The sequence below is a fragment of the Erinaceus europaeus genome, chromosome 3 (assembly GCF_950295315.1).
Source record: "Erinaceus europaeus chromosome 3, mEriEur2.1, whole genome shotgun sequence".
Classification (NCBI taxonomy): domain Eukaryota; kingdom Metazoa; phylum Chordata; class Mammalia; order Eulipotyphla; family Erinaceidae; genus Erinaceus; species Erinaceus europaeus.
Window position 1 is genome coordinate 20,134,469 of NC_080164.1, and position 26,715 is coordinate 20,161,183.

Genomic DNA, 26,715 nt, shown 5'->3' on the forward strand with positions numbered 1-26,715 from the left:
ATCAATAACAACAACAACAAAAATAACCACAACAAAGTTAAACAACAAGGGCAACAAACAGAAAAAAAAAAAAAAGCTTTCAGGAGCAATGGTCCAGGCACTGAGCTCCAGAAATATCCCTGGAGGAAAAAAAAAAAATACAGACAGCAGGTTAAGTGCACATGGTCAAAGCGCAAGGGCTGGTTTAAGGATCCCAGATCGAGCCCCTGGCTCCCCACCTGCAGGGGCATTGCTTCATAGGTGGTGAAGCAGGTCTGCAGGTGTCTATCTTTCTCTCCCCTCTCTCTGTCTTCCCCTCCTTTCTAGATTTCCCTCAGTCCTATCCAACAACAACAGCAAAAAACAATAACAACAAGAGCAACCAAAAATGATAAAAATTGCCTCTAGGAGCAGTGCAGGCACCTAACCCTGGAGGCAAAAAGAAAAAAAAAAAGAAAGAAAGAAAGAAAGAAAGAGGATCAGGTGGTAGTACACTTAGTAGACGGTGCATATTACCATGCACAAGTACTCCAATTCAAGCCTCCAGTCCCCGCCTGTATGGAGGTCCTTCACAAGTGCTGAAGCAGTGCTTCAGGTGTCTCTGTCTCTCTTTTCCTCTTTAGTCCCTCCTCTGTATCTCTGTCTCTATATAAAATAATAAAATGATGCCCTAGGGAGCAGTGTATTTGTCCTGTAGGTCTAAGCCCTGATAATAACCATGGTGACAATAAAAATTAGTTTGTCTAAATATGAGCATGAGTCAATAGATTTCCTGCACAAACTCAGTTGCTCAAGCCCTCTGAAAGACCTCAGGACCCTTATTTCTCTCTAGCTAGATACCTGATCCTTTTTTTTAAGGACATTAATTTTCCATTGGAACTTTGACCTCAGGGACCCTGGAGTCAATTGATTCTATTGATGTTCTATTATAAGAGGTCTTTACTGTAATTATCTCCTCATAGAGCAGAGGACTTCCTGATTTTTCTCAGTGTTCTGGTATCTGTGGTCAGCATCCTAGTCATCTGTCACACACACACACACACAGGGCTGGGTCTGTCTGTGGGGCTGAGGAGGTCACTCCCTGGTCAGGAGCCAGGCCACCCTGCTGGGCCTCCCTCTTCTGCTGCGAAAGTTATGGATGGGAAGAAGGCAGTTTGCTTTTTTGGAGAAAGGGAGGTTGAGGAGAGAAATAAAACAAAGGTAGAAGCAGGGGGAAGCGAGAGACAGGAAAAAAAAAAGGGGGGGGGGAATGAAGGCTCATGAATGGCCCAGGACTGCCAAGCAAAGGAATGGTATATTTCCCTGCTCCCAATGCTCACTTGAAAACCATTATTTTGATATTTCTCTTTAAATCTAACTTTAGTTAAAGCCCTCCATTAGGATTTAATCTGCATTGTGCTTGGACATGGGAAAACAGTAGCAAACTGCAGTGGGCTTTTCCACACCTAAGGATGCATGCCACCATGGAATAGTTTATATATTTGGGCTCTAAAAAGTACATCATGATAATAAATAAAAAAAAATCCGTAGGAGTAGTGTAGTATATAATCTCAGGAATGACACATTCATAATGCCTTCTGTGTTGCCCAAGCAATATTGGAGATAAGGGCATTAAACAAAAGAATCCTATACCATTGTCACTGTAGTGAATTAAATGTTTCTCTACTTTAGAGTCATGGAGCCGTGCAAGGAGAAAACTGTAGGCATTCCAGGTACCTTGCAATAACTCTTTGTTTCCAGCAAAGTATTTCAAATGCCTCTTTTTCTGCTCCCAGGTGCAAAGAATGCTGACAGATCAGAGAGAAGATGGTTGCCAGAGAGAATACAAGTGCAGCACAGGGTCCACAGCCAGCCTGCTACCAGATTCAATAAATATTCCAAGAATAACAGCTTCCATTAAAAATCAGTCAAGACAGACCCAACAGCCAATAAATGTGTATCTATGGAGCATGGTTAGCAACTGATACCAAAAATCCCAAAGTGAGAGGTGGAAAGAATCAAAATAGATCACACATAATACTTTAGATAAGGATGGCCAGGACTCTCCCCACCCACCCTCTAGACTGTCAGAATCAAGACTCCTCCACTCCTGTCGTGGGGAGAACTGGAGACTCAGATGTGAACCCCTAGCTGTTTTCCATAGCCTGCGGCAACTCCTTGGTGCATGTGCATGGAGCCATCATAGGTGAAGGCCCCCAAATTCTCAGCAAATTCTTTTGTTATATCATAACAGGCCTAAGTTTAAAAAGAACTTTGGGGGGCCAGTTGGAAGCACAGTGGGTTGAGCACACATGGCACGCAAAACACAAGGACTGGCATAAGGATCCCGGTTTGAGCCCCCAGATCCCCACCTAGAAAGGGGTCATTTCATAGGCAGTGAAACAGGTCTACAGGTGTCTATCTCTCTCTCCCCCCCTCTCTGTCTTCCCCTCTTCTCTTAATTTTTCCCTATCCTGTTCAACAACAACAACAACAAGAGTAACAGCAATTACAACAGCAGCAATAAAATGGAAAATGGCTTCCAGGAGCAGTGGATTTTTAGTGCAGGGACTGAGCCCCCGTGGTTACCCTGAAGGCAAAAACAAAACAAAATAAAAACACCTTTGGTGGCAAAGAGACAGTCCAATCAATAGAGTGCATGCACAAGGCTCTGGGTTCCATCCCTGGCACCACAAGAAAGTTCCACAGATAGTACTGGGGAGCTCCATGAATGATGGAGTAGTGTTGTGGCTTCTCTCTCTCTTTCTATTCTCTTATCTCTAAATGAAAAAAAAAAAGTTGTGCTGGTAGGCTTCTTAGCAGTCTTGTACATGTGGGAGGCCCTGAGTTCAGTCCTGGTGCTACAGTAGAAACTAGCTATGTTGTACATAGATCCTGGGGCCTAGTAAGCCTCCTGTATTTTAGGGTCAAGTTTCTCAAGGTGTGACAGAGCAGTGTCCTGGCTCTGGACTGCTGTGACTGGGAGAATGGCATCAGGCCAGACTTTGTGTTCTCTGCTGTTATCACTTCCCTGTTTATAGAGTGGTCTCATGTGCCTGACTGCCATTGATTTTTATATTAAATAGGGAAAAAGAGCCTTGGAATCAAAATTATCCCCCAATGTCTCCTTAACTTACACTGAGCCAGTCTTGCTCTGTCTTGAGTGAGTAAAGATTATCTCTCTACACTAAGTAGGATTATGCTATAGAATCTCCAGTCAAGAGAATTTCATTTTATCCCTCCTTGCAAGGTCCCGGTTTTCCTGTAATTCTCTTGAAACATAAACTCTGATAGGCTCATGACCTTTCTTCAACACAATTTTTATGTCTTTAAGATGTATCCTATCTGAACCATTTGATATACAGAAACCAGCAAGGCAAATATATATAAAACATTTTTAATAAGAGGAAGTAAAGAAGTAGAAAGTCAGCTTCATATGCTCTTAGAGATGATACAGACTGGCCCACTCAATATACAAGTGACAAACAGAGGCCCAAGGTCAGCTGTAGCCCCTGGCTGATCAGCCATGGCAAGTCCAACTCTTGGACCCTGGCTCTAAGAGGACAGAGCAGGTGGCTGGAACCTGACCCTCCCCCAACCTGATAACAAAGTATGGTGTCCATATGGAAGACTTCATGATGTGGTAGCTTCTGAAAGTAGCCCTTGCCATGGTCAAAAGTCACTGGTGAAAGTGGACTATGGACCCTATGAACACAATGATATCACTAGGGACTGCACTGGATGCCATTCAACAGAGCAAACTCAGCATCACTGACAAGGTGACTCATTCCTGAACTTCTGAATGTGTTGGCAGGTGTTTATTGAGGGTTTATGTTAAACTGGAAGAAGGGCTGGGAAACAAATAGTGTGTTTGGGAAAGAGTGTGACAGAAAGAAAAGAGCATGAGATTCAGTTTTCAAAACTTGGGATTCTACATCTAGCACTTTCACATACTGGCAACTTAACTTTACAACTCCTTTCTGTGTTGGGAAAAGCAAAAATAGTTGTGGATGAAGAAGTATGTTGCAGATGGTAGCTCTTAATGATTTCATTTGGGACCAAGGCCAGGGACAGTTTGGGAGCCTACAAGGTAGCTCCCCATAGGGCCCTGTGTGTGCAGATTCATCCCCTTCTCCAGCCATTTCAGACTGGAGCTCTCCAGAAACTGTCCTGGCAGCACTTCAGCTCATTCCATGCAGGGGCCAGGCAGTACCCCAGCTTCTCCACTTCTAGCAGTGCCCTTCCCCAGGCCCTGTCAGGTGCTTCATTCCTTCCCACAAGACAAGAGCCAGACTCTCAGAGGCAGCTGCATGTTTCTGGTTTCAGCATCTGTTGCTGCTGCTGCTCTTTCTGTTCCATTTATGTTCCAGGATGTTTACTCTGTCTGCATTGGGGGCGGGTATACAGACAGCCATCCTGAGACTAGCCCACTGGATGAGTTTCACATAAATGTCCAGAAGCATGCCTCTGGGCCCAGCCCTCTCTAGTATGGTGCCCAAGATAGTGCACTCTTCCCTGAAACTTGGTGAAGTCTCTCTGTCTTTGTTTCCTCTCATGCTCTAACAAATAAGCAGACACTCAGTGACTTAAAAACACCACACATATATTCTCCTAGAGTTATAAAGGTCAGAGCCTAACATGGCTGGCAGAGCAGCAGTCATTTTGGACAAGATTATAGGGATAATTCATGTCCTTGCCTTTCTCAGGTTCTAGAAACTTCCTGCATTCCTTCTCTCATGGCCTTTTTCCAAGTCCAATGCCAGTAGCTGTCCTGTTGACCTAGAGCTGAATCTTCCATCCAACAGGGGCTTACCCATTGTTTGTTAATGAGGAATAATATGGATCAATGAATGACTGAAAATTGGAAGCAAATTAGCCATAACAAAACGAATGTCAAATCCCTGTCTCCTTTGTTTGACCTCTGCCTCCATTCCATCACCATCTTTGATGCTGGCTCTCACCTCCCTTTCTTACTCATAAGGTCCCTGTGATTCCACTGTACCCACCAGACCTACTTATCTTCAAAGTCCCTTTTGGCATGTAAAGGTGGCAGAGTCAGATCACTGAAGAGTTCATTTGAGGGTCAAGAGGAAAAACCTGGTGATCTTATCACTTATAAGATGAGAGGCACATTTCTGCAAACAGAATCATGGGTGTAGTGTGGCCTCAAATGGTGAGTTCCAGAGGAGAGTAAGGATAAGTGGCTAAACTCCCCCCAAGGCCTGGCTATAGTAAGAAGGCCTGACCACCATTATCCTAAGCTTTTCTGAGTTTTCTGATATATGTAATATTTTGTGGTGATGCTGTTGTTGTTTATGGGAGACCTTTTATAATTTCTTGTAAAGCAGGATTAGTGGTAGTTGATTCCTTCAACTGTTGCTTGTCCAAGAAGGTTTTATGCCTCTATCTAGTATGAATGATAGTATAGCTGGATAAAAAAGCATTGGTTGAAAGCCTTGCTCATTGAACACTTGATATATTTCTTGCCATTTTCTTCTGTCTTTTAGGGATTGCATGGTGAAATCTGCTGATAATCTTATGAGTTTTCCACTGTAGGTGACTCTTTGTTTTTCTTTTACAACCTTCAGAATAATTTCTTTAACCGTATTCCTTTTCATTCTAAATATGATGTGTCTAGGTGTCTTTAGGTCTGGATCAATTCTGTTTGTGACTTTCTGACATTCTTTAAACTTTATGTTCTATCTGTTGTTTAGAGTGGAACTTTTCTTCTATTATCTCCTGTAGTATGCGTCCCCTTCCTTTGTTTCTTCTTCTGGCAGTCCAATAATGCATATATTACTTCTTTTGAGCTCATCCCATGTGGCTCTGTTGTTTTCTACCAGGCTACTGTGGGGGTTCCTCTTCCCAGGTGCATACTCTCTGGGTTGGAGAGAACACGACTGGAACCAGCTTGGGCTGCTATTCACTCAGTGATGCGAGGGAGATGACTCAGGAACCAAACATGTGGTGTGAAGCAATGCAATATATTTATTAATCATAGATCCAAGGCTTTTAAAAGGCAGACCCAGAAGTGGCAAGTCGGAAATGGAAATGGCTAGGAAAGGGGCAGAGAAAGGCAAAAGGGGACTGGGAAGGTAGAAACTTCCTTAGCAACTGTTGCAAGGGCTTTAACTGGTAAGATTAATACTAGCCTGCAGGCAGGCAGGGTAGAAAGTAGATCAAAGGATGAATCTTGTAGATCAATGGATGGGGATCTTTCAGGCAAAACAATGATTATGTAGATAGGCTATAGTATCAGGAATGCAGGGTGCTTTGTGAGGCTCCTTACAATTTTCCTACAGTTTTCAGATCTCATAATTTATTTTTTTGTTCTCTTCTTTTTCAGTTTCCTCTAATTCACCTTTGATCTTGCTAATTCTGTTTTCTGTCTCAGTTATTCTTCTCTCATTTCCCTCAACTATTTTATTATTTCAACTCTTTTGTTACCCTGTTCAGTTTCAGTGTTAGCTTGCTCAGCTAGCTGAACTCTTAACTCACTCATTTCAACCTTTAGCACTCTAAATACCTTGAAATAGTTTGTGTTTTCTTTCAGATATCATTTGTTGTTTCCTTATTTCTGATATTACCATCAAAATATTTCCTTACTCTTATGATTATTGTACCATTATTTGAATGTTTCATCATTCTTTTTTGCTTCTGTTTTGTTGGATTTTTTTCTAGGCTACTATCCTGGATCATTTCTGCAATGTCTCTCTTTGGTTTGACCATTATATTTGGTGTCTTTTGAAATATGTGTTGTGTGAGATGGCTTCTGATCTGTTGCTTCCTGGACCCCTGAAGCCAGTTACCTTTGGTGTGTCTCAGAAGTGGGTGAAGGTGTTTAATAGTGACACCACTGCCTATAGAAGATGAGAGATAAGGTCTCTTGAATTCAAATTAAAGAAGGAAGAGACTTCCAGAAAGTGTGGCCATAGAATAACAAGAATAGAATAGTCTCTCCTCTCAAAAAAACAAATAAACAAAACAACAAGAGACCCAACTGAAGTCATATTCAACAGTTGATAGATCTGAAGTCTCAGGTGGGTGTTTGCTCACTTGCAGTTGGGCAAAAAGGGACACATGTTGAAGAACAGCAGTCAAATCATAGCTCCAGGCAGCACGCAGATGAACTGCACTATTTTGGCGATTTCACTTTAAGAGCAGCAAGCAATGAAGGTTGTTCCTAGTGCTGGGAAAAAGGAGAAAGGGGCTTAAAATCTCCCAGACGTTGACTCAGGGAATATTTAGCTTTCTGAATTTAAGGCAAGGGCACAACATAAAACAGAGCATAAGTGACCACAAGACAGCCCAAAGCAACCACCCCCCCCCCAAACCCCGTCCCACCCACAGCAGATCATACAAACAAGATAAGCCTAGAGATCACAATAATACCATCTTCTGGCCATCAATAAGCAGCATAGAGTAGCAGCAGTTCCATTTCTCTCCTCTGCCTGGTCAGACACAAGTCAATCTATGCAAGTGTGATTATTGGATTGAATAGTACTGAGAGAGGGACTTCATAACATACCATATACAATGGTTAAACCAAAAAGAAACATTGGAGAAATGAACTAGGACAAAAGCCCAGATAAGCAGCCCCCTCAAAGGGTTCTGAAGACAAGAGTCAAACACTAATTGAGTTATTAGTCACAGGAGTGAGGAAAGAGTTTGAAAGTAAGAGCATCAGAAATGAGGAAACAACAAATGAGACTCTGAAAGAAAACACTAACTATCTGGAGGTTAACTAGAGAGCTGAAAGCTGAAATATCTAAGCTACTAGTACAACTAGCTGAACAACCTAATACAGTATTGTAACAGGGTAACAAAATAGCTGAGCTACAAAAAACAACAGAGGGGAAAGAGAATAGAATAAATGAGTCAGAAAACATAATTAGCATGCTCGAGGATGAATTAGAGAAAACTAAGAAAGAAGTAGCATATCTCATATTAAGGAAGGAAATAGACAATTAGAAAAACAAGATGGTGCCTAACTACACAGAGAACAGCTTCTTAAGCCTCAGAGCTTACTTCTCTCATATTTTTTCAGTTCACTGAGCAGATTTGCCCAGAACCAGTTGCAACTAAGTGAGTTAACTAAGAGGCCACAGCTGTAAATTTTAAAAGTTCTTTTTGCTTTAACTCAACCCCTGATATGAAGCAAGGTAGTTGATAATCCCTGGTTCTGCTGTTGGGAAGTTGGTTGAGAGTTATTTTTTTCACTGTCCCTGAGGGCTTAAACAGCTAGAATTTTGATTTAATCTCTCTCTAGTGCTTAAGAGATAAAATAGAGATAAAAATTTGAAGATTAAGTTGAATAAGATAAAAGAGATAACAGAGATCAAATAAGGGGGGAAAGCAGACTGAGAAAGGGATATGATTTGGTCCCCAAACAGGCACATGATAGATTGGGGTTGGACCCCAGATTCTTGCCCCTATTTGTCTGGTAGTTAAATCTAGATTCTACCCGGCATTGGATTGACATCCAGTGGTCTCAGGAAGATGAGTTCCAATGAGGAACTAGAATGCTATCCTTGGTCTTCACCCCTGGCAATGCCACTTCCCTCCTGGTTCCGACCCAGCTGTCAAGTATGGATTTTTGAGTTCTGAGTACCCCTTCCTCACCCTATTCCACCCACTGGACACATAGTACTCACCTGTGGCTTAGTGAGTTTCTGAAGAAATACTGGCTGTATTTTGTTGAGCTTTCAGGTGATTTTTCATTGTTTGTTTATCTAGTTTCAGAAGAGAGCAGTCTGAAACAGCTTTTATTCCAAAAACATGCCTCTGGAAGTCCCATGGCTTGACCACACAGAATACTTTGGATACAGCTGATTGCAATAGGATGTGTGGAGTCCCTCTGGTTCACATAGGGCACTTGTCCACTAGATATGTTCCTGAATCTGTTTTACATCTGGTCCTCTAATTTGTTTCAGGGATGACCCACACAGGAAGTGGGTGGTGAGGGAAAGCTCTGGATTTGTTTGTGAGTGGGTGTGAACTGCTGACACCTATGCCCTTCTCAGGAGGACTGGACCTGCTTTTCTGTATGCTTGTTCATCTCAATACAGGCATCAGTACTGGAGCTTTGGTTGTTGTGGTGGCAGAAAAGAGTTAAAGTTTTCCTCAAAAATTGTCTGCATTAATGTAATAGAATAAAGCTTCAAAGGAGAATATTCTCTTGTATTAAAAAATAATATGTTTCATTTTATTACAAAAGTAGTACATGTTCATGCGCTAAAATTTGGAAAATGCTAAAAGCACACAGGAAAAAATCAAAATCACTGATAACTTAGTCCTCTACAAATAAATTCTGCCACAAAATTGGTATATTTCCTGATAGCCTTTGTACTTATGTATATACTTTTTCTTTTACCAAATAAAGCATACTATAAAATTTGCTCAACATGTTTTTTAATCCAATAACAGGCTGTATACTTTTCCATATTATTAGATTTTAAATATTTTATGCATTATAAATGGAATGGCAGCATTATACTTAGGCATGCTGTATTTCATTTTACTAACTCATTGCTTGAGTGATTAAATTATTTCTAGTTTTTCACCATCATAAAAAGAACAAGTGTAGTTTCTTAGATTAGATGATCAGAAACATTTGGTTGGAGTCTTGAACCTCAGGTCTATCAGTTGAAATGGAAACAAGAATTTCTGTAGAATAAGGCATCATTTAATTCTTTAGGGGTATTTAGTACAGTTACTAACAGTCAATCGAGAAAGATTTCTTTTCTCTGCAAACCATGTATTTGTCACTTATGGGTCTTAGAGAACACCAAAGCTGAGTGTAAGCATTCATGGTGGAGAGGGGCCAGTCAGCAAAGTCAGCTGGTGGGAGACTGTGCTTCTGAATCAACATGTCTTAGTAAATCAGGATGTTGATGCCTTTAGTGAGGAGAGATGCACTGTGCTAGCCTTCAAAATGTGTCCATGAATGTAATTCATCTTATCTTAGTAGTAAGTTTTTCTACTAGTGTCACAAAGTTAGAAACAACATACTAACAAATGATAACAAACACGTAGCAGGAGGGCAGGCTCAGAAACATCTTTTTGATGGGGCACACTATAAAATCAAGTTTAGAAACCACCAGAAGCTTCTTTAACTTTCTATATAAACCTGTACCCATCTCCAAATAAAACGAGTGTTTGTACCAGAATACTTCCCGAGTCCTCCTGTCTGAATCGCTGGGCCCTGAGAGCTGGTGAGGGAGGATTGGTGACTTGCCCCCTGGCTGGATCCCCTCCATGGGAGTGCCAGCACATCAGAAGTAGGGGGTATCAGAAATGTTCCCAGAACTTCTTAAAAAGTCACAGAATATCTCAACTTGATGATTTCTCAGGATTTTTATTAATTTATAATATTGGGTTCCATCAAGACGATCGCTTTTTATTTTCTAGCTGCTCTGAATTGTATCTCCCTTATTACCCTCAGCCTCAGGAGCCATAAATTAAAATCATTCAGAATTTATACTCCTATACTTCATTTTCTATGACTGGTATTATCTCATTGCCTCTTTCTGCCCCTTCCATATCCCCTGACAAGAAATACTGCCAGTCTAAATACCATCCAACCAACAAATGTGGAGTTAAGACAATTTTAGTGACTACAGCACCCTAAAGGGCTCTCATTGCTCCTTCTTAGCTCTACCATCAACATCCTTGATGTCAAAATGACACAGAAAGTGAGCTGCAAAGGAGTCGGGAGTTAGAACTGGGGTGTAGGCCTTTGCTTTGCTGCTATGCTGACTGGGTGTGTCCATTTCTCCCCTTTCACCTCTTTCCCTTGATGTCAAGGGCCACTAAGATATATGTATGCAAGGATCAGGAGACAGCTCAGTGGGTAAATGTATGTCTCAGCATGTACAAGTTCCTGGTTTGATCTCCTCTGCTACAGGAAGTGCCATGGATAGCACCTAGAGGCGCACAATGAAGGCACAGTGGTACACTAGGTCTCTCTCTGTCTCTCTGTCTCTCTCTCTCCCCCTTTTCTCTGTCTGACTCTCCTTTTATCTCTATTTCTCTAAGGATACAGAATTAAATCTTTGGGCTGGGAAGGCTGCTCAGCGGTGTTCTCTGTGTGTAAGGCTCTCAGCTTACTCCCCAACACCACAGCCAAACACAAACACATTTCTGAAGAATAGGAGGTGATATAATGAGTAAACTAAAGAAAACAATAGCCCCCCCCCCCCAATGACTGGATGTTCTGAGCACCTCTCAGTGACCCTGCACAAATGTTGCAACCTCTGCTGTTGTGTGTGTGTGTGGGTAATCATTTGCCACTAAAAATGGTCAGCATGATGTGAGTACAGATTCTTCCACCAGAGCCCAGGGAAATCACACACACACACACACACACACACACACACACACACACACACACACACACACACACACACACACACACACACACACATTTCTGACAGTGGTGATGTCCCCATGCACTGTGTTTGGGTGTGTTCATTTACCATAGAGCTTGACAAGTGGATGAGTTCATTCATCATGATTTTTGCCTTAGGAGGTCACATCATCCTCTGAGGAAAAACCTGAGACTCTTAGCCTGACCAATGCATCTCAGGAGACAAGGCTCAGATTCAGTATACACACTGGCCCTTGGGATTCAGCTTTATAAAAATGTAGAGAGACACCAACATATCTCCACAATTAGGCCACTGAAAAGTGAGTGTTAGCTATTCCTTCTTCTTTTCCTTCCTTCCTACTTTCCTTACTTCCTTTCTCTCTACCCCCCAATTCTCTGTGTGACATGCAGACACAAGGCAAAAGGTGGAGGAGAAGGAACTCAGAGGGCAGCAAAACATAATCCATTGACACTATTTTGAAAATTGCTAAAATATTTCAAAAGCACTGACTTTCAATGTCATCACATCTGACTGAACTAATTCTGTGGACAACTTGTTCTTCTTTCCTAATATTTATGGAACTGCATCAAAAACACAACAACCCCAGATGTGCCACAGAATTACTGGAGGAACTTAAAGCAACATAACATAAAATAAAGCAGAGGCCCATGGAAATTAAAGTTGCAAGTGGGCTGGTATAATTCATGCACCAGATGGACAGAAGTGACAAGGTCTGACAAGAATAGGTACCAGAGAGTGTGAAGTGATGGGGAGGAATACTAACACATGCTTAGTGTGGATATAGGTTGATTCCATCACTTTGGAAGCTAGATTGATATAACCTATTGAAATGGAAGCTGTACTAACCCACAAGCCCAAGATTCCACTCCTACTTCTGTTCTGGAGACAGTCATAAAATTGCTTATGATAGTGTGGTTGGGAACTGCAAAAACCTGGAACCAACCCAGATGTCTAATGACCGTAGATGAGATAAATCGTGGTATTTTCATGCAATGAATTCAGAACCCAATGACCCATCACTACATGCATCAAAATGGACACATCACAAAACAACAATATTATCCCATTTATTTAAAAGGTTATAAACCTAATCAATATGTTGTTTGAGGCCATATACATAAGTGGTCAGACCATAAAGTAAAGCAGATATGGTGAGTTAACACAAAAGATAGGCTACCTCTGAGGAGAGGAAGGAATCGCTGATCAAGGCGGAGGGCAGAAGCAACTGCAATGGAATCTCTAAGCATTCAAATTCATATCTTCATAGTGAGAACACAGTGCTGATTATTTAAACCAGCAATATTTAAACCAGCATATGTGTTACACCCATGTTCTTGCACATTCTAGATTTTTTTTTAAAAAATGCTAGTTGTGATTTAATAATGATTTACAAGACCATAAAATTATAGGGGTATAGTTCCACATCACAGCCCCTACTACAGTTGAGCTCCCCCCCACCCTCCACCCCCAACCCAAGGATAACCACCATAGTTTTCACAAAGTTTACAAGACATTTTGACTGCTTCTTTTTAAATTTTTATTATTTTTAAAAATGTATTTATTTGTTATTGGATAGAGAGAGATTGAGAGAGAGGGGAGAGATACAAAGGAGGAGAGACACCTGCAGACCTGCTTCACCACTGTGAAGTGACTCCCCTGAAGGTGGGGAGCCGGGGGCTTGAACCGGGATCCTTATACCAGTCCTTGTGCTTTCAGCCATCTCCTCTTAACCCGCTGTGCTACCGCCTGACTCCCTAAATTTTTTATTTGTAAAAAGGAAACATTGACTAAACCATAGGGTAAGAAGAGTACAACTCCACACAATTCCCACTACCAGAACTCTGTATCCCATCCCCTCTCCTGATAACTTTCTTATTCTTTAACCCTCTAGGAGTATGGACCCAAGGTCATTATGGAATGCTGAAGGTGGAAGGTGTAGCTTCTGTAATTGCTTCCCCGGTGAACTATTTCTTTTTTCACAAGTTCATATATTTCAATTCTTTATATTGCACATTTGAGTGAAACCATATGGTAGCTGTCTTTCAGAGAAATGCAGGTCATTTGGTAATAGACATAAACTATAACGTAGGCTAGATTTTATAACATTAAAAAATATATAGATTCCTAGGCTCCAATTCAACTCTATTGAATCAGAACCTCTGGCTATGGGGCCTCAGCTGTATTGTTCTAAAACCTCCAGAAGATTCTGATTCATTGTAGATTAAATAAATCACCATCTCTACACCCCAACCATCACCACCACATGCACCCCAGAATGCACATCAGTATCTAGATGGAAGCAACTTGAAATATAAATCAAGACCAGGCAATTTCAAAAGAATCACAAAATCAGAAAAGATCAGTTACGGAGAATGTGTACAAAAGAAAGACATTGCATAGTTCAGGGTCCAAGGGGAAATGCACCTGAGGCCTGACCCCTTCAAATCTCCAATAGTACCTGCCTGAGACAACCATCCCCAAGAACAGTCCCTGGAATTAGTACTCACTGAAGCTTTCGCTACAAACAGCAACACACTGTGGTAAAAATTTCCCCTATTCAGGACTCAGAATTGGCTTCTAGATCTGGACCCACAGGTATAAGCTGTGTGATCTCTACAAGTTACTTCTCTCTGTGCCCTGCATTTCTATTCTGGCCTGTGTCCTGCATAAAACTGGAATCCAATGACACAGTAAGGTGAGAAATACTTTGCCAAATGAGAGAACTACTCTGAGTAAGCAGGACGTTCATTACCATTCAGCTATTATTTCTTCTCTTTCTTCCTACAAGCCAGAAATGTCCACTGTAAATTCTGGGTTTGATTCAGTTGAGTTGTCTGCGTCCAAGGAATTAGGAACACCAAGATTTGGCTTATTGAGAATAAAAGTCTGAATGAGGACTTAGTACCTCCATAACACTTTCTAAAGACTAGCAAATATTTAACAAGCACACACTGCATACTTAGAGCCTCCCTCCGTCAGCCACTGCTAGTTTAAAAGGGGAAATTCTCCTCTCCACTATTCCAAGCTTGGGATCCAGGATTGCTCAACAAATTGTTTGGCTTCATATGTTAACTCTCTTTTCAATCACCAGGTTCCAGATGCCACCAGGATGCTGGCCAGGTTTCCCTGGATCGAAGACCCCACCAATGTGTCCTGGAGCTCAGCTTCCCCAGAGACCCATCCTACTAGGGAAAGAGAGAGGCAGGCTGGGAGTATGGACCGACCAGTCAACGCCCATGTTCAGCGGGGAAGCAATGACAGAAGCCAGACCTTCCACCTTCTGCAACCCTCAATGACCCTGGGTCCATGCTCCGAGGGATAGAGAATGGGAAAGCTATCATGGGAGGGGGTGGGTTATGGGGATTGGGTGGTGGGAATTGTGTGGAGTTGTACCCCTCCTACCTTATGTTTTTGTTCATTAATCCTTTCTTAAATAAAAAATTTTTAAAAAATGTAAAAAAAATAAATAAAAATAAAATAAATAAAAGGGGAAATTCACCAGAAACTCAAGACTCCCAAAAGCGCTGTGCAAAGCTAAGATGCAGCCTGAATATTATTCATCAATGACTTTGGAACTCTTGACCCAGTTCTACAATACCTTCCAAATTAGGATTTCCGGATTTAGCAAATAAAAATGTAGGAAATCTGATGAATTTGAATTTGTGTTATAAACGAAATATAGTTTTTGGTATAATTATGTCCCAACTATTTCATGAGACATATTTATACTAAAATCTCAATTACGTTCACTTAAAGCTCAGATTTAACAGGTTGACCTGTATATTATATGGCTACAATATTCTGAATGGAGAAACAAATCAGCAGTTTCTGCTGTTTCTTACCATAGTGAGAGAGAGGGGTGGGGGTGAAATGAGAGAGATGAAACCCTATTTCCTTTACGTGATAGAGGAATAAATGATTGAAATAGTCTTGAAAGTAAACTTGCATCCTTCCTCACTTTGGATAGACCAAGAGGTGGGGAAACACAAAAATATCAAATAAGTTCAGGTTTCATGGGAAACAGGATAGAGCAGGGTAGGGACAACTCAACACTTGCAACACAAAGAGACCATATACAACACATTGTGCACATCCAGGTCACTTGGCAGTAGCCTGGCCTCTTACCTCTGGGCATCTCCTTGGAGTGCTCTGCCTCGGGCCCATCCAGCAGGTCTATCTGAGAGGCCTCCTCAGAGGAGACGCGGCGCCAAGACCAGGTCTGGTTCCTGAGGTTGTGCAGTGGCGGTGAGTACTCCAGCTCACAGGGGAAGTCAAAGCTGCACTCCAGCCCTGCAAGACAGCTAGTGGTCAGTGGGGTGGGCAGCTTCCCAGACCTGAACTTGGAGCCTATCCCTCCACTCCAAGAACTTCACCTTCATCTTATCCATAACCTCACCATCTGCAGGGTGATAAGTTGTCACTTCTTATTGTTTGTTTGTTTATTTTCCCTTTTGTTGCCCTTGTTGTTTTTTTATTGTTGTTGTAGTTATTATTGTTGTTGTTACTGATGTCATTGTTGTTGGAAGGATAGAGAGAAATGGATAGAGGAGGGGAAGACAAAGAGGGGGAGAGAAAGATAGACACCTGCAGACCTCCTTCACCGCCTGTGAAGCAACCCACCTGCAGGTGGGGAGCTGGGGGCTCAAACTGGGATCCTTATGCCGGTCCTTGCATTTTGCACCATGTGCACTTTAGCCGCTGCGCTACCACCCGACTCCCCAATAAGTTGTCACTTCTACAGGCAGCTGACCTCCCTCTTTGTGAAAAAGGGGTGAGGGAGAAAAGGGGGTTCTCATTATCTAATTATGGAGTTCTCAGTAGAAATAGATAAGACTGATAGTCTGGACCACAGAAAAATTTGCAGCCTGAAAGATTACTTGGGGACATGGAGAGGTTCTGAAGCACAGGGCCTACATTTAGAATCAGGTGGGTCTGGCTATAAGTCTACCTCTGCCATTCACTGACTTCAGAAGCGATCATTAGTCTCTCTGGTCCTTGAGCATTGGGAGTGATGGTACCTAGTTCTCCAGTTTGCCGCAAGAACCTGAAGCTGTTGCATAGTTTGTGTACAGGAGCCTGGTCTGCGTGCAAGAAAAAAACTAGGCAGGTCCTGCTCTGAACAGAGAAAGCCCAAGGGGAACTCCAGTTTTATTCACTGCTCTACTTACCACTTAGCCTGCCACCCCTCTAGGAAAGAAGATTAAGACAAACCACAAGGCTATATTCTCTCTCTTGGAGGAGAGATGAGGAGTGTCACTAAGAGAGAGAGACAAGGAGGCAGAGCAGTCCATACAGTGGGCTTTCTGTGATTTATCTGGGCCTCTGTAGAGAATCACCCTTGAGTATTCCATGTCTGTACTGTGTGAGTGAGGACTCACTCATCTTCTCTTTTCCCTCCACAGTCAATCTGTACTACCTAGACCTACTGGGGTGCTTTGTAGCAGCAGGCTCTCAGTGCCTACTGGTGGGTTAGCAAATAGGTTCAGATGCAAAGTATTCACTTCTGTTGAAGTGCAACATCTCCCCTTGTTACAGGGATGTGAAGAGAGAGACTGGCATAAAAGTCAGATACTGGGCTGGGAAAAATGGGAAGTCTCTTTCCCTGTGTGCATCTGGTATACTCTACTACAAGGCAAGAGGTTTGGACATGCTCATTCTAGAGGTGAGCACCCAGCAAAACCTAGGCTCCAGCTCTAGTTCTGATATGTTTATTATTGTGAATAAGCTGGTAAGCTTGCCTGGGCCTCAAATTTCTCCAACGTAAAAGGAGACCACAGCCATATGTTTTTCTAAAACTCTGTGTCTTGATTCTTTCAATGTAAATTCATAGTTTATTTACCCAGTAGTTGACAGGCAGAAAAGAAGTAAAACTCTGCACAAGGAGTTAAAATGGAGGCTGATGCACCATGTTAACAAAGAAATGAGGGCTAGGAAGTTAAGGTTAGTGATTAGGTTGACTTTTTAAAGATTCTAAAGTCCTTGCTCTCAGAAGGGTTACAGCTCATTTGATAAATCAATCTGTATGCTTAGGCTAATGGGTGCTAACTCTCAATTAGCAATGTGCATTTCAGCAGCTGCTTCTGGGGCCACCTGGACCTTAATCTCAATCTTGCAACAGACTCAAAAGCTGGGAATTACAGAACATAGGGGGAGAAACTGGGTCTATCCCAGCAGCAGCAGCAGCACTAGACTGCCCTTTAGTTATATCTATAAGGCAGCCGGCCTTTGGCTCCAAGTAGGAGCAGAATACCTCCCAGTGACACTGGCCAAACTAAGTTTAGGGAGGATGGAAGAAGATCTGTCAACTACACTTCCATTAATGTCTTTCTGCTTCTCAGCCAGTGGAGACTTATGCACCAGCTGCTCTCCACAAGCTGCCATCCTTCTGGTCCAAAGGTTAATACCACTCGTCCTTTTGCAGTTCACACAATTCACCTTTAGAATGACAGTGAAATGGGCAGAGCTGGCACAGTTTGAGTTGACATATCATTTGCTCCTACGTGTTTTATTGGTCTTGAAGCCCTTTCACCTGCCTCTGGGGGTCTGAACTGTAAGCTGTCTTCATCTTTGAGACTTGTTTGCCTGGTAACATGGTTTTGAAGCAAAATGTAAGGATAATATACACCCATTGTTCTGTTTGTTGCAGCACAAATAATCTTTCCAAGAACAGTAGGGCCACTAGACCAGCTAGGGCCAAAGAGACCCGTCCACAGTAACAAATAATCTAGTCAGAAGGGGCATAGAACACTACCAGCCATCCCACCCACATGGACAAGAACTGGTGCTTGTCCCAAAACTTCAGTTTCAGTCTCTTAGTCAGTCTCTCTCTCTCTCTCTCTCTCTCTCTCTCTCTCTCTCTATCTCTCTCTCCCTCTATCCATCCATCCATCCCTCTCTCCCTTCTCTTTATTAGTGATGTAATATTGATTTACAAAGTAATAAGTTAATAGAGGTATAATTCCATACATCTCCCATCTCCTTCACTGGAAACTGGCGAAGTTCTCCCAAGGTCACTGATATGGGCTGATTATCTCCCCCCACACACACTCCACATTTCTCTCTCTCCCCATATGTGTGTGTGTGTATGTGTGTGTGTGTGTGTGTGTGTGTGTGTGTGTGTGTGTATTTCCCCTATTTTTATTCAAGAGTTCTGCCTTCACTTCCTTTCTAGTTCACCCTTATACATATTATTACTTCCAAGTGTCTTTCCTTTTTCCCCTTCTCTCTCAGATAAGTGAAACCATGCCCATTTTCCTCTGGTATTTTCCAGATTTGCTTTCCCTTCATTGATGGTAATAAAACAAGATTCCTGGTGACAGATGCTTCTGGTCCTCATGGAATAGGGGTACCTCTGGCTTCCTTCCTATACCATTTACTTCCCTGGGAGCATGGATGAAAATTCTTTTGGGGGTGCAGAAGATGGGAGGTCTAGCTTCTGTAATTGCTTCTCTGCTGGACATGGATATTGGCATGTTGATCCATACCCCCAGCCTGTTTCTATTCTTCCCTAGTGGGGTAAGGTTCTGGAGAGATGTGGTTCCAGGAAGCATTAGTGAGGTCATCTGCCAGGGAAGTCAGAATGGAACCATAGTAGCATCTTCTGCAACCCATTCTTTATACTGATTTTCTCCTCTAGTCATTTTTTATCCCATTTCTGTTTGGGGACAGAACTGTAGTCTGCTAGCTAAGACACTGCCTGTCAAATGTGCCCTGTGTGCATATTAGCCAAAACTAGACATCAGGATGCACAGCCCCAGCAATAAACATCATCAGATCTGGGGTCTGGGAACTTTAGAGAGACTGATAATTGGCTGTGTTTGAGCCAGACTGTGCTAGTGAAACATTCTAGGCAGATACTCAGATTATCATATGGGATTATTTGAAATTCCTGCTTCAAGGCAACCTCTCGTTAGCTGTCAAAGCTATAGTCTTTGACTTTAAACAGGAATGGAGTTAACATTACTGCTCATTCTGAATGAGACTGAATTGGGCTTTTCTGTATTCTAATTTAATTTTCTATTAAACTCTAAGGCTCCGGTTTCTCTTTCCAAAGCTGGTCTCATAGGTTTTTGTTTGTGTTTTGTTTTCATTTGCTCTGCTCTGGTCTACAGTGCTGTGGGGGACTGAACCTGGGGCCTGGAAGACTCAGGCATGAAATTCTGCATAATCATTATGCTTTCTCCCTAGCCCTGATCTCAAAGTTTTTTTGTTTGTTTGTTTTTTTAATACTTAGTTCATCTCCCCTGAAAAGACCAGGTCAACTTACTGTTAGAGCTAGGGCACTTCTAGAATCTCTATTCTTTTAAAGAATATTTTATTTTATTTATTTATTCCCTTTTGTTGCCCTTGTTGTTTTATTGTTGTAGTTATTAATGTCATCATTGTTGGATAGAACAGAGAGAAGCGGAGGGAGGAGGAGAAGACAGAGAAGGGGAGAGAAAGATAGACACTTACAGACCTGCTTCACCACCTATGAAGTGACTCCCCTGCAGGTGGGGAGCCGGGGGCTTGAACCTGGATCCTTATACAGGTCCTTGTGCTTTGTGCCACGTGAGCTTAACCCGCTGCGCTACCACTCAACTTCTCCAGAATCTCTATTCTTAACCCTCCCCTGACTGTCTCTGTGGTGGGACTATAGAGCCTAGCTTACAAGAGGAATCAATGGGACAAAAGAGCTTCAGAGAAATCTACAGCCTTGAGCAACCCAAGAGGAAAGCATGTTCTAGCAGAGGAGTAGAGAATAAGATCCAGGGACTTGTTAAGCATTTCATTTGTACTGTTATATTCAAGCTGCAGAATATTGGTAAGTGGGATATGTCTTCTCTACAGATGAGGAAAGTGAGACATAGAAACCCACTCTACTTGCCCAAAGATCAAAGAACTATCCCAGATAGAATCAGAATGTGACTCAGGGGCTGGGTAATGCTGAAGATCCTGCCCGACACCTTTGATCACACCTCCACTGCCTCAGAGTCTCACTCCAGTGTCAACAAACTGACTTCAGTAACATGGGAGGAACCCATGAAATGCTATATTTTGGTCACTGTTAGACTCAAAATCTGCAACGGCAAAGGTTTTCCACAACCTTGAAGGGAGTGGATATATCCTCTGTGGATGCTAATTTCTCAAGTGTGTGTGATCTTCAGAGAGGTCTTAATCTCACTCTATCTTTCCACCTAGGAGAAGTACACTGTTGAAAGAAGGCAATTAGTGGGGCTGTGTGGCAAAGAATCTGGATGAGTGCACATGTTATAATGCACAAGGAGCCAGGTTCGAGCCCCAGTCTCCATCTGAGGAGGAAGTTTCATGAGTGTTGAAGCAGGCTTGAAGGTGACTGTCTTGTCTCTCTCCTTCTCAATCTTCCTGACCTCTTTCAATTTCTCTTTGATTCTATAAATGAATAATAAAAAATTTAAAAGGCAGTTTAAAAAAGGCACACTTTCCAGGACCTGTGATCACAGAGCTGAATTCACTCTTGCCCACTTTCTGCTAACTTCCATTATGGAAGAAAGATAAGGTAATGGAAGCTCTTGGAAGCAGTTTACCTGTTAAGAGGAGTATCAACTACCAAAAAGAGAAAGGTCTGACTAGTGCAGTGAGCATGGCTTTGGGCTCTGCCTCACATGTAAAGCTGATGGAATTTAGTGGTTCTGTCCCTCTCTGTGTGCCTAACTTTCTGCATTTGACAAATGAAAGAAGTAGAACACAGCTTTCTGTGGTTCCCCATAGTTGAAGAATTTATCCTGGACCAACACAACACTCCTACAGATGTGCAGTCACCTTCACTCTGACTGCCTCCTAACCAGGCTTGATACCATTTCTAAAGCAGATCTCTCCTGACAGGAAGCAAAATGAGCTTCACACTCAGTAGGACTAAGTTTACCTCAAGGGTCTTCAAGAATTAAGAAGAGGGAGTTGGGCGGTGGCGCAGTGGGTTGAGAGCATGTGGCGCAAAGCATAGGGATCCCGGTTCGAGCCCCCGGCTCCCCACCTGCAGGGGAGTTGCTTCGCGGGCGGTGGAGCAGGTCTGCAGGTGTCTGTCTTTCTCTCCCCCTCTCTGTCTTCCCCTCCTCTCTCCATTTCTCTCTGTCCTGTCCAGCAATGAACAACATCAACAATGGCAATAATAATGACCACAGCGAGGCTACAACAAGGGCAACAAAAAGGGGGAAAAGATGGCCTCCAGGAGCGGTGGATTCATGGTGCAGCACCGAGCCCAGCAATAACCCTGGAGGGAATAAATAAATAAATAAATAAATAAATAAATAAATAATAAAAAAATAAAGAATTAAGAAGAAAATCTCAGACAAGTCTTACAGATTAGTGTTCCAGAGCAAGGTAGAGAGAGAGACAGAGAGAGAGAGAGAGAGAGAGAGTGTGTGTGTGTGTGTGTGTATGTTTTCATGCATTTGTATCAGTTTGCATATATATGCCAAACCTGACTCACATTTCAAAAACTGAATGCATAAAAAGCTTCTGTCATTAAATGCACATTTAGTAGGATGTTCTGGTAAGTAATCAGAAAACCGTTGATGTAGTTCTGCCAAGAGTGAGACCCTGTCCCCCTTTCAGGTTCCCTAGGCTGTAAAGACTTAGACATGGAGCCTGAGGGTGGAGATCTATACCCTAGGACAGCAGCAGACTACTAAGACAGACCTACCCTAGACTGCACCCAGTCATTCAGCATCAGCTGCGCTAAGTCCTGGTTGAGGGCACAGAGGATGGGGTGGTGAGGGCTTTTATGATCATCAGGGGCCGATGCCAGTTTCTTTTTTGTTGGTTTGTTTTAAATTTATTATTGGATAGAGACAGAATTGAGAATGAAGAGGGGAGATAGAGAGGAAGAGAGACATCTGCAGCTCTACTTCACTGCTTGTGAAGCTTTCTCCCTGGAGATGGGGACCAGGGCTTGAACCCAAGACCTTGTGTGATGCATTTTGTGTGCTTAACCAGGTGTTCCTGGCCCTCAATGTCAGTTTCTACAACTAGATCCTTATCTTTGGATGCCACATTTGAAAACAGAAAATCAACAGATTTGCCAATAGTTTAAAATATGACCACATGATTGTCAATTTTCCTTAGGGATATTTACCTGCCAATGTCTTTTTTAAAACTGGTTTATGGTGCAACTGCAGATGTATGGGTATAATTACTTGTCTCCCTGTGCATCATGGGATGCAGCCTCAAAACTCCCTCCCCCCCATCCTTCTCCATCTCCTTTCCCAGAGGTCTTTGCTTTGTTGCAATATACCACACCCAGTCCAAGGTTCACTTTCTGATTTCTTTCTCTCTCTCTCTCCTCTTATTATCTGAAGGTCAACATATAAGTTAAATAATTCTGTATTTGACTTCTCCTTTTGACTTATTTAATTTAGCATGTTTTCAAGTTCCATCAAAAGTGATGTAAAGTGATGGCTTCATCATTTTAATAGCTGAGCAATATTCAACCATTTACATATATATGCCACAATTTTCTTTTCATATGTTCTTAGAAATCTGGGTTGCTTCCAAGTTTTGGCTATTACAAATTGTGCTGCTATGAATGTAGGTATATACAAATCTCTTCTAATAGGTATTTTTGTTTCCTTTGAGTAAATGCCCAGGAGAGAAATTGATGGTCATAGAGTAAGTCCATTTCCAGTGTTCTAAGAAATTTCCAGACTGTCTTCCACAAGAATTGGACCAATTTAAATTCCCGTTGGCTATGCAAAAATGTCCCTTCCCCCTATACCTTCTCCAACACTTGGTTATTTGTTTGTTTTTGTCCTTTATGATCTATGAAATTCAGAATGCCTTTATCTCAGTGGCTGGCTTGACCTTCTTTTTTTTGTATTTTATTTAAGAAAGGATTAATTAACAAAACCATAAGGTAGGAGGGGTATAACTCCACACAATTCCCACCACCCAATCTCCATAACCCACCCCCTCCCCTGATAGCTTTCCCATTCTCTATCCCTCTGGGAGCATGGACCCAGGGTCATTGAGGGTTGCAGAAGGTAGAAGGTCTGGCTTCTGTAATTGCTTCCCCGCTGAACATGGGCGTTGACTGGTCGGTCCATACTCCCAGTCTGCCTCTCTCTTTCCCTAGTAAGGTGTGTCTCTGGGGAAGCTGAGCTCCAGGACACATTGGTGGGATCTTCAATCCAGGGGAGCCTGGCCAGCATCCTGGTGGCATCTGGAACTGCAAACTCTAGTGTACTTCTGCTTTCAGGTATATATTTTGCAGTGACCTTCTATTTAACTGTGGGAAGGCAGCTAGCCTGGTGCTGGGCTGATAGTCCTTACTTGTTGAATGGTGATCTCTGTGAACCCACCAGTCCTGCCATCTTCTCCTGTGTCTGTACTCATAATTGACTTTGATATCACCATGATTATCTCTCAAGGACTGAGCATATGATCCAAAGATTGACTCCTACTGTGTCACCCATCAACTGGAGTGTGTATGTGGTGGTGACACTCTCTCTGAGCCCTGCTCATGTTGCCAATAAAAAATAGCTTCCCAGAAAGGTTGGCAGGATACAGTGAGATGATGTGTGTACCTGGAATGGAGAAATACCCCAGGCACATCAGCTGCTTCAGCCTTTGCATAGTCATTTTCTGACTGAACACAGCTTTCTCTTTGCCTTGAGAAATAACATTTATGCTTGATAATCCAAGGTATTTCCCTGGTATTTTGCTGTACAGACAGTTCTGACTTATGACGGCTCAACTCACAATTTTTCGACTTCACAAAGGTACAAAAGTGATACGTACTCAGTAGAAATTGATGACCCTGTCACTGTTATGTCCCCATCATTCAACAATTAATTTTAGTTGTGTGCTGCAGACATTCTTCATGCCTCGTGTGCCTTCAGCTCTGAGCATGAATGGTGAGACTATACAGCCATTCTGCATTTCCCTTTCCACACAGCATTCAACAAATCACATGAACCACTCAACACTTTATTATAAGATAGGCTTTGTGTTAGATGGCATTGCCAAAATGTAACTATTCTTTGCACAAATAAGTGAGGCTCTGCTAAACTATGATATTCAGTATGTTGGGAATATTGGATGCTTTTTTGACTTAATAAAATTTTCAACTTACTTTGGGTTTATATTTGGGCTTATCTGGATATATAATCTCATCAGAAGATGAGGAAGAGCTGTAAATAGGAAGAAAGATCTGTATGTTTTTAAGTGATCATCACAAAGTTAGAGGATATTAGAACTTGAAGTGAGAGTCCAGGTGATAACTCATTAGGTAAAAACATACCTTAGAATGTATGAGGCCCTGGGTTCAATCCCCAGCACTACATGGAAGAACCATTGAAAGCACTAAGGGATTGCAATGGATGGTGCCATCCTCTCTGGTTAGCACAAGGCCTGGGGTAAGCCAAGCATAAGACCACTGACTCCTAGCCCTCACTTCCTCAGGCTGGCAGGCTGGCTGACACACTGCAACTGAGGCTGATTTGCTCCATGTATGCCATAACAAATGTCAATGTCTTCCTGAAACGTCTGATTAATATATTCAGTAAAGAGCCACACCGTGGCAGTTCTCTCACATGTGTTTTTTAGAGGCCACAGAATAGATCTTCAAATTTGAAAGTACATAGTCTTCCTTCCACGGGGCCCAAGAAGTCAACATTCTCTAAACAATAACCATTCTTAAGGATTGCATCCAATTCCAGGGACTCCCTGGCTGTCACCTATATGGAGAACAAGGCAAATCTCCTTTGCTGGAGGGGTTTTCTAGAACCTCCCAATTATTGACCTTCAGAGTCATGAGGTGCCATGAGATCACTTGAGCTGAGGAAGTTGACTCAGAGTACAGTGGAGTGGGCTGCAGGATGTACAGTGGATAGTAGCAGAACTGGTGCACCACAGTCTGGCTTCTAACCCGTGGTGGTGACTATCTTCTTTGAAGTTTTGATGAACAAACAAATGAGAAAAATACCTAAAACACTTAAAAAGAAACCCTCTAAACACCAGAATGTGTTTTTTTGGAACAAGCTGGCAGAAAGATATATGGCTAGGTTTCAAATCTCTGCCAGTGATTCCAGGGCTCAAATAATCTCCACTAAGGTTTTCTGGCTTCTTTCTGTCTGGCTGAACCCTTCTGCCAGCAGGTGGCTTTCCATGGCAGCTGGAGCTCCCTGCTGCTGAGCAAGTCTGTGGGACCAGAGCAGAGGTAGCATGGCTTGGGAACAAAGGTGAGAGATCACCAGAGAATTCTTGGAATCTCTTCCGGCATTGGGCTGGCTAGTCTGATGTTGGAGTTTCAGTTTGTTCATGTACAAAACAGGGAGAATTATTATAATAATTTACTGACAGAAATAATAATACTCACTATCTGGCTAAATAAGGCAATGTCTGTGGAAGTGTTTCTAAACTATGAGTGGCCACAGTAGGCTGTTCTTACATCTCCACTTTCCATGCAAGATTCATCACCTGACCTTCTTGAGCTTCAGGTTTGGCACCAGGAAGCCAGGGACGAGTTGTGTTGGTATGCATGAGACCCCTTCTGTTTCATTTGGTTTAAATCCCCCCTGCTTAACACTATTCTATTTACATAACCACTTCATTCTATTTACATAACCGCTGTTAACAAGCACTACCCTCCCTCCAGGGCATTGGTTCAATCCCCACTGTTTCATGATATGTTTTTGCTCCACCCCCTCTCCTTGTCACACCCTGATCCTCTCCTTGTCACACTCTGATTGTCACCAGTCACTTTTCTCTCCACCCTCTCTATGTCACATCCTGTTTCCACCCTACTTGGCAAGTATATATAAAGACAGCATTGTGAGTTTTAGAGTACTGTACCTTGAGTTTAGCTTAGCTGGTCTTAGATTGTGCTGCGTCCTGCATGAATAAAGAGATACTGCCTACAGCTCAACCATGAGTCCCTGGTCGTCTGTTACCCGCCCATGAAGCCAGCCCGGCAAAAACAACATAGCCCGCGCAAAACAACAGAGTTGAATGGACTAGACAGACCTTGGAGGCTCTGTGAGATGCTGAGGACAACAGTATCCTCCTCCTGTGCTGTTTTATGCCAAGACTTCAGTGGAGCACCAGGATGTCTAATCAGGAGTGATCAGGATCATAGATTCTGGGTGGAGTCAGAGAGTGAGGTAGAAGCTTGGCATTGTCATGTTACTGGCTGTATATCTCAGGACAATTGCTACTATTTTTATGTGGTGCTAGAGAATGAACCCAGGGTCCCACACATGTTCACTATCACTAAGCTGCCTCTTTGACCCAATTTCTACTCTATAATTTCTTAGAAAGAGAGGGAAGGGAGACAGAGAGGAAGAGAAAGCAAAGCCCTGTGCCACCATCCATGAAGAACCCATTGTGCTGTCCATGGAATTCCCATGTGGCT

General features: G+C 42.5%; 1 protein-coding gene across 1 annotated transcript in view; it reads right to left on the reverse strand.

Annotated features, from left to right (window-relative positions):
• ALK (ALK receptor tyrosine kinase) overlaps positions 1-26,715 on the reverse strand; it is a 739,964-nt gene that overhangs the window by 450,489 nt on the left and 262,760 nt on the right. Inside the window, exon 3 of the mRNA XM_060188423.1 lies at positions 15,474-15,638. Coding sequence (XP_060044406.1) covers positions 15,474-15,638 — 165 coding nt within the window. The remainder of the gene's footprint in view (positions 1-15,473; positions 15,639-26,715) is intronic.